The following is an 8,807-nucleotide window of genomic DNA, read 5'->3' as shown; positions in this document are numbered from 1 at the left end:
GACCTGTGCCAGCACTGCTCCTTGTCTCCTCCCCCTGTCCTCCAGTCAGATCTTTACTCAGATCCTGGTGTAGTTTTGTAGACACTGTAGCTCACATTTCCCACCTATAGAAATACAGGTTGTGGGGTGGGGGGAAGTCATCCAATGTGAAAGGAGTCTGCTGGAGGAATCTCCCAGCAAGCAGGTGAGAAAACTTCAGGAGGAGGGGGCTATGCTGAGGAGCATTCTCAAGGTATTCCTTCAAAGTATTCATGCGGAGACATCTATGGCTGAGGAAGCTATCCAGCTACAGAGGACTGCTGGCAGTGGCGGGAAGATGAGATGTCTCTGTCTCAGGGAGGATACTGGCCGGTTGCTCCTGACATCAAGTAGAGCTGCATCCCTACTCCCAACTGACCCACCATGGTTCTGGAGAACTTGTATGCTGCCCTGGTTACAAGAGATGCAAACATCTTCTTCAGCCATAGGTAGATGTGGTATACCTAGACTTTAGTAAAGCTTTCGATATAGTCTCACATGGCCTTTTTTATCAATGGGGCTACTAGAAAATGCATGCAGAAGTGGTTGGATAACCATTCTCAAAGAGTGATTCACACTCATTCTAGAAGGACATAATAAGTGGGGTTCTGCAGGGATCAGTTTTCGGACCTGTAACTGAGGCATGCAAAATCTGCAGCCCAGCCTTCACAAATACATTTCAAAGATGTAGCATCACTATGATCTATTCCTTAAGTCAGACAACGATGGACCAAGCTTCTTTCAGATGCATCAAGTTTAGAATTTAACATCTTATTGACAGAAAAACTATATAATGATAATGAACCTTTACCTAATCAGCTAAAATTATGAACAAAAGTGAAACCAAGATGGAGCTGTAGCTTTTGTGGGTCTTCTCAGATTCACACTACATATGTACACCCACAATGTTTGATTACATCAAAAAGATAACATTTAAACATTTTCCTCATTTTTGGCTACCAACTACAGGCAGTCCCCGGGTTACATGGATCCGACTTACATCGGATCCCTACTTACAAATGGGGTGAGGCAACCCTGCACTAGCTTCTTCCCCCCAGCAGACCAGGGAGACGCGAAGCTAGCGCCCCCCCGCAGCAGACCAAGGAGACGCAGAGCGGCTTTTCTCAGCAGACACCTCAGCTTGAGAATAAAGGACTGAGGGAAGTGAGGTGTGGGAGAATAAAACTGAGCTCTGGAGAAATGTTTGGCTAGAGTTTCCCCTACAATATGTACCAGTTCCGACTTACATACAAATTCAACTTAAGAACAAACCTACAGTCCCTATCTTGTACGTAACCCGGGGACTGCCTGTATAATAGTGCTTTAATTATGTCTATTCATTATCCATGGGAATGCAATTCAATTTTTTAAAAATAATTTTTAGAGTCAATATCTCATGGTATCCAAAGTGATGTGTTACATTCTGTTCTGTCACTAGAATGCTGCTTTGTCAAATAATTCACAGGAGGAAATTCAAAATACAAAGCTATGTGAAGTGCTACAGTGTGTCACATGGTCCAGATACGTCAGGCTGAAAAAAAAATACAAAAATCTTTTGAAAAACACATTTTCTATTCAGAAAAATAAATAAAAAAGTGATAGGCTAAGCAAATAAAATGCAACCAATTCTATGCGAGTAAAGTTAAGTTCTCTCTGTCACCTTACCTATTTAAAAATGTATTAGAGGAATCTGGAAAAGCTATATTTTTCCCCTGTATATATGCATGGAAATCCTTATCTCCAATGACCTTTTTTTTCCATGGCATTTCCATGGGAATTTTCATGTAGAAATGAAAAGAAATTTTTCTTTTAAGAGTCATTTCCAAACGATATTTTAAAGTGAACAAAAGTAATTTAGTTTTCATTTTGGGTTGGTGGATTTTTTTTGGAAACTCTGTTATTTTGTTTTTCTGTTTTCAGCTTTTGTTTTTTTAAGCTTCTACCTCTTTCTATCCTTTTCTTTTTAATTTCTTGACTCCCCTCATAAAAATATTTGTGCATTTACTAAGTTTTCACTATGGAAAAAAGTGGGAAAAGAGTAGGAAATGTGGAAAAGCAACAGCTAAATACAAAAGTTACTTGCGTGATGCAAGATTCAACATAGAGCAGAATAAATGTATTCATTTTAACAGGATCACTTTTAAAGAATACTGTCTCTGATTTTGCATTCAAACCCTAAGAAAATCATATTTTCACTTGGTTTTCTTGTGGAACCTAATGACGTGTTTGACAACATTTTACTTAGAGACTTTACATTTGTTTCAAATAAAGCTTTGAAACAAAAGTTGGGGATACAAACACATTCCAATCAAAACCCCCAAAAAAGTTTGTTTCAGAAATCACTGCAAAGCCAAAACATACTGTTTTGAACATCTCTGTTACTGAGCAAAAGCATGTAGTCAACCAATCGTCTTGATTCTTTTGTAGAGAGACCTATTGCGACATTGCAGCCTACCATTACTGAAAATTACTATCTAGCATCCACAGCAAGCTGTGGGGAAGGAAAAAGTGAAAACAGAAATAACTTGATTGCATTCATTACACTGCATGTAGTTGGTCCTTGATTTGTCAGTAATTTTCATGGTGTATTCTATTCAGTTTCTTATTGCAGCTAGTCTATTAATGTGGCTTTAAAAGGCATCTTGTATAGTTCTATATTTTTAATCTCTTTCTGTATAGGTTTATTGGCCTTTCTGTATTTATAATTTTATCACATTTTCAGTTATTTGTAAAGCTTTTTGCTTCTGATACAAAGGTATATTTTTTTCTCAGGGAATATAAACTCTAGTTATTTGTCACTGTTGAAGGAATAAATATATTACTGTGACTATAGTATATGCTATGCAATTTAATCTCCATTCTGGTTCAGTACTGAGTCCTGGGAAGTAGACCAAAAATGTGTGGCAAATCCCAGTAAAACTCTAAATGGTTACTTTTATGCTCTATTTTCATTTGGTACATTTAATTGCTTTTTCCTTATTGTACAGGTTCCAAGAGAGGCAAAACTGATAGTTTGAATGAAGTTAAAGCTGCACTTAGAAGGTCAATTTAGAAAAAGAAATACAGGCCCACTTATATGTACTACTGGGAGTTTAAAACTGGCAGGGTGTTTACAAAGACTGTACATACAGTGTAGGTGATTACGTGTACTAAAGGCCATTTCAAAGCTGAAACAATTATTTTCACATCCATATATCGGATTTGCATGAGCCATCATGGTAAGTGTGCACACATTGCAGTACAATCAGCTCAAATATATTTTGATTACAGCGCAAGCAGCCTAGCTTAACAGCCTATAATTAAAACATGAGAATGAAATCATAGGCCCAGTGAAGTCAATAACAAAACTGCCTGTGATTTCCAGAGGGCCAGGATTTTTAAACTAAATTTCAGTGCTGATTTGGTGCCTCTCTTGAATAATTATACTGAATCCTGAGCAGATGTATGGGGAAGAGGGGAAGAATCTTCCTGCTCCCGTGCTGTAGAGTGGTTTCACAAGAACTACAATGACTTTTACAGGACCACCCACTCTTACATGAGATAAAGTCAATTCATGCAGGGACCTGCATCCCAACCATGCCCCACAACATACTGGAGTGCTCCCATTTTTTTGGCTCCATGGTGTGATTGGGGTTTGCACTCCAGGGGTAATTTCCCACTGCTGCTTTGAATAACTGAACTATATTGGTTTCCTTGGGGAGTTTCTGCACCATAGAACAAGTAGCTGTATTTGTCCCTACCTGTTCACATTAGTGAGATATTGTTGGAACCATTCCGTTCAATTGATAATCAGTTAAACTCTCTGGCAGTATCTCATCTCACTTTTCAATGTGGCATGTAAAAATTCAAGATATTTTTGTTTTAAGTTTTCATAGCCTCAGTTGTGGCAAAATATTATTAGTCCAGAATAAGGGGGAAAAATTAAGGAGATTATAAGAATAACAGTAGCTTCGGAGCCCACAAATCTGCAGATTCTGTGAAGTCAATCAAAGCTGAGTAAAAGTCCTTCTGTTTGACAATATAATTAACTCAGGGTATGTCTACACTACTCCGCTAGTTCGAACTAGCAGGGTAATGTAGGCATACCGCAATTGCAAATGAAGCCCGGGATTTGAATTTCCCGGGCTTCATTTGCATAAGCGGGGCGCCGCCATTTTTAAATCCCCGCTCGTTCGAACCCCGAGGAGTAACAGTAGTTCGAACTAGGAAGCCTAGTTCGAACTACCTAGTTCGTGCCCCGTGTAGCCACGCGGCACGGGATTCGAACGAGCGGGGATTTAAAAATGGCGGCGCCCCGCTTATGCAAATGAAGCCCGGGAAATTCAAATCCCGGGCTTCATTTGCAATTGCGGTATGCCTACATTACCCCACTAGTTCGAACTAGCGTGGTAGTGTAGACATACCCTCAGTGAACAACTGAATGTTCTCCCCCTTGTCTCCTACTTTCCTAAGAAAACTTTTTAAATATACAAAAAAAGGTTTTAGAAGTACTATAATAGAACACCTTGCAGATGTTATGCATTAAGGTAATAAGAACTTGTGTTAACATACTAATCAAATTCTAACCAATATTCTCTCCTACTAAGTAAGTTGTACAGTAGGTCAAAAATATTTGACAGTGACACAGTTGTGTGCAAGGGTTTATAAATGACACCTCAGGCAGCAAGCCTTTAGAATCAAGAAAATCTTACTAAGAGCAAGGGCTACCCTAAGATGTATGTTTTTCACATAACTGTATGCCAGATACGTTGTGTGTGTGCCATGAATCCATCTTCAGTTGATGTGTCATGCCACCTGCCTTAATATGAATGAATTGGAAACAGTAGGAGATCTATTGAAAGAGAATGAATATTATAAAGATGAGAAGTCATGGTTTGTTTTATTTTTGTTTTGGTCACATATCTGGAAATCTCTGATCTTTACTACCTGACATTTTTCTCAGATGTTTGCAGTGAGTCGAAATTCTGATGCAGCAACATCTGTTCCAACCCCAGGCAGATTATGGTTTCAATAAGTGTGTGAAGGGGGGTGGGGGAGTGGGAATGGGGGGAAGTTGGGAAGGGTAATTTATTTCGCTACCAATGCGTCCACAGCAGTTAGTCAATTACTAAAGTTGCATGCTTAATTTTGATGTCCTTCTGGGTCCCAGTGACTCTGTTTAATCTCTCATTTTTATAATGTTGCCTTGTATGTACAAGCACCTGAAATTATTCACCAAGCATAAAAACAAGATATAATTTTAATTAAGCACCTAATTCTCCATTCCTGCACAGCAACATTCTGCTAAAAGTTGAAGAAGACTAAAATGTTCCTGCCAAAAATGAGTCACTCAATCTTACTGGCAGGTGTAGTATCTTTAGAACCACTTTGGGTCACTGGTAACATATAACAAGCCCTGTGCCGTTCCAGAAAATTTTTGAAAGGAAAGGCATCATTGTTAAAGTTCTCACGTATCAGGTGATTTCAGACCAGAGGCAAGAAAGGAGGGGGAAAGGTAATAGTTCAGCTATCCCTTATTATCCCTAGAACATGCTGCATGTTTGAACAATTTATGAAAATCCATAGATGCTTGGAATATATTCTTTCTCTCTTTTCCCCACTATGGTGCTAAATCTTATGACACTAGGGCTGTGTCTAGACTACAGAGTTTTGTCGACAAAAGTGGACTTTTTTCGACAAAACTATACCTGCGTCCACACTACCGCTGAGTTCTGTCGACATAACGTCGACAGAACTCAGCAGTTTTGTCGACGTATGTAAACCTCATTCTACGAGGAATAACTTCTTTGTCTACGTAGTTCTGTCGACAAAACAGCAGTGTGGATGCAGGGGAAAAGTTATGTCGACATAAAAGGCCTCCAGGGAGAACCCCTGGTGGACATTCCTGCCACAGCTTGCATCTCTATTGTTCCTGCCTGTAGCCATCTTTAAAAGGCACAGGCACCCAGGAGCAGCACACTGGCAGCAAGCGAGCTCCAGAGCAGACCAGGGCTGTACTGCTCAGTTCAGGTCGAGTTATGTCACAGGGACAAGACCCCCCAAACCCCTCCGGCCCTTCCAGGGAATCATCCCCCCGGGAACCCCGGGGCTCGAAGCGCCGGGCACCCTCCTGGTCAGGGCCGGAGATAAAAGCCCTCCTGGGCCTCTGGGCTGAGGAGGAGTCCCTCCAGGCCATGCAGTGCAGCAAGAGGCGGAATGCCGACATCTTTGCCAGAATGGCAGAAGAGCTGGCCAAACAAGGCCACCATCCCCGCACACTGGAGCAGGTTAGGGCGAAAGTGAAGGAGCTGAGGCAGGGGTATGTCCGGGCCCGTGAGCAGAGCTCCCGCTCTGGGGAAAAGCCGTACTCCAGGGACTATTACAAGGACCTGGACAGGATCCTGGGGGCAGGGGATCCTCTGCCTCCTGAGAGACTGCTTGAGTCTGGGCTCGAGACCCCCATTGTACAGCAGCCGGAACACCTGTTGGGGGACCAGGAGCTCCAGGAGGAGGAAGATGAGGAGGACGGCACCCAGAGCACCCAGGAGCCAGGCCTTGAGACACAGGAGGCCTCCCAGACCACCTCGGACCCTGGGGAGGGAACATCAGGTGAGTGGTGTGAGGGTCCAACACACAGAGGGCAGGGCAGGGCAGGGCAGGGCAGGGCAGGGCAGGGCAGGGCAAGGCAGGCGGGAGCAAAGGGGACGGTGCAGTGCTATGACATGTCATGCTGAGCACGGTCCGGGGGGAGGGAGAGGGCACACCCATGGCTGCCCTCAGGGAGGACCGTGCTACCCCCCTACATCCACACGGCTGCTAGGCACCGCTTGTTCCTGCAGGCAGGGATGCCACATGCAGGCATGGGCTGGAGACGCTGGGACAGCCTCACAGCTGCAGGCCTCTCAGCATTCTGTGGGAACCCCGACCGTGGCCCGACACTCATCCGTGTTGCTCAGCCATGGGGGATGCATGGGGGCGGGGAGGGGGGTATGACAGTGGCCTGCACACCGCCTGGGCCAGGCTGCACCATGCCTTACTGAGACACACATGAGCAGCCTCTGACCCTAGCACAGGCACTGCCTGCTGAGAAGAAGGAGGGCATGTCCTCTCAGGGAAAGGGTGAGCATGCATGACTGACAACTTTTCCCACTTGTCCTCCACAGCCGGACCAGCTGACCAGGAGGGGGGCGCCCCACCTGCCCGACAACCGAGACGGCCGCAGGGCACCCGTAGGCACTGGCTCACCTATCTAGAGCTGGTGCGCCAGCATGTTGGAGTCCTTCACGAGATGAAGGACTCCATGGAAAGGAGGCTGGAGGCAGATGCCGAGTGGCGCCGGCAGTTGCTGCTAGAATTTAGGCAGCAGCGCAGGGACATCTGCGCTGCCATCCAGGGGGCCGTGGCCTTCCCCGGTCCTTTGCCTGCTCCTGCCCCTCCTCCTCAGCCTGCCCCCTCCTCTGCCCCTGTCCCCTCCTCAGCCCGAGCCCCAGCCCCACCTCCTGCTCAGTCCCCTTCTGTGGCATCCTGCACGTGCAGCCGGGCACGACAAGGCCACCAGAGCCAAAACAGGAGGAGCTCGGCCTCCAGGCAGCCCCCTCAGCCCTGAGCCTCTCTCCCCCCTTCCACGTTCACATTCCCCCTTCCCACCAGTGACACAAACTGAGGGAAGCATTTTTTTAAGCACTTTATTTTCTAAAACAAACATTTTTATTTTGTCTCTGAATCCAAGAGTTATTTATTTTCAATTGTTACAAAAAAACAGTTAAATAAAGTGTACTGTATTTTTCTACATCACCTGTCTCCATTCTCACTGAGTGGGGACTGAGTAGAATGGGTGAATGTGGGGCAGGGAGGGGTTTTGGGAGGAAGGCACCAGGGGTATGGGGCAATCCCACATGTGGAAGTCCCTGGGGACAATCAGGGGCCTCCCTGTGAGAATTCCTCCCTCAGTGCTTCCCGAATGCGCAGGCCCAGCTGGTGGGCTTGCCGGGTGGTAGCTGTCCGGGGCTGCCCAAACTGCCTCCCCTCCATCTCCATCTGTGTCCTCCATGCAGGGAGGAAGGCCTCCCCTTTCCTCTCTACAAGGTTGTGCAGCACACAGCATGCTGCAACCACATCAGGGATGTTGTGTTCTCCCATGTCCAGCCGCGTCAGCAGGCACCTAAACCTGCCCTTCAAACGGCCGAAGGCGCACTCCACCTGGTAGCGAGCCCTATTCAGGCGGGAGTTGAACAGTTCCCTGCTCGCGTCCAGGTGGCCGGTGTAGGGCTTCATGAGCCAGGGCATAAGGGGATAGGCCGCATCGGCCACAATGCACGTAGGCATCTGCACATCCCCAACTGCCAGGTTCCTCTCGGGGAAGAATGCCCCAGTCTGCAGCCTGCGGTACAGGTAGGAGTTCCTGAACACACGGGCATCGTGTGCACGGCCTGACCACCCAACACAAACATCCATGAACTGTCCTCTGTGGTCGACCAGAGCATGCAGCACCATAGAGAAGTAGCCCTTCCTATTGATGTACTGTGCCGCTCGATGGGGCGGGGCACGGATGGGGATGTGGGTCCCGTCCAGTGCTCCACCGCAGTTTGGGAACCCCAGCCCTGCAAATCTGGCCAGGATGGTCTGCAGGTCTCCGAGGTGAACGGTCCTGTGGAGCAGCTCCGCATTGATGGCCGTCACCACCTGCAGAACGGGAGAAATAGAAACACACAGCACAGGACTTTAGAGAGATTGGCTCACCTGATGAGAAGTGCTCCCCCTTTGTCCCCCAGACAATCCCTTCCCTGGCTCTGCACCATGGCAGGGGGAGG

At 46.2% G+C, this 8,807-nt stretch overlaps 1 protein-coding gene across 1 annotated transcript in view; it reads right to left on the bottom strand.

Moving 5' to 3' along the window:
* Positions 1-3,200: 3,200 nt before the first annotated feature.
* Positions 3,201-8,807, bottom strand: part of LOC149524546 (uncharacterized) — an 87,298-nt gene continuing 81,691 nt past the window's right edge. The window contains exons 5-6 of the mRNA XM_089778202.1: positions 8,446-8,679; positions 3,201-3,311 (exon numbers count right to left, since the gene is read on the bottom strand). Of these exons, the coding sequence (XP_089634328.1) occupies positions 3,201-3,311; positions 8,446-8,679 (345 nt within the window). The remainder of the gene's footprint in view (positions 3,312-8,445; positions 8,680-8,807) is intronic.

This window comes from Pelodiscus sinensis, chromosome 4 (assembly GCF_052426305.1).
Source record: "Pelodiscus sinensis isolate ZL-2025 chromosome 4, ASM5242630v1, whole genome shotgun sequence".
NCBI lineage: Eukaryota > Metazoa > Chordata > Testudines > Trionychidae > Pelodiscus > Pelodiscus sinensis.
Note: the sequence above shows the minus strand (reverse complement) of the source record. Positions and strands in the feature narration are given on the sequence as shown.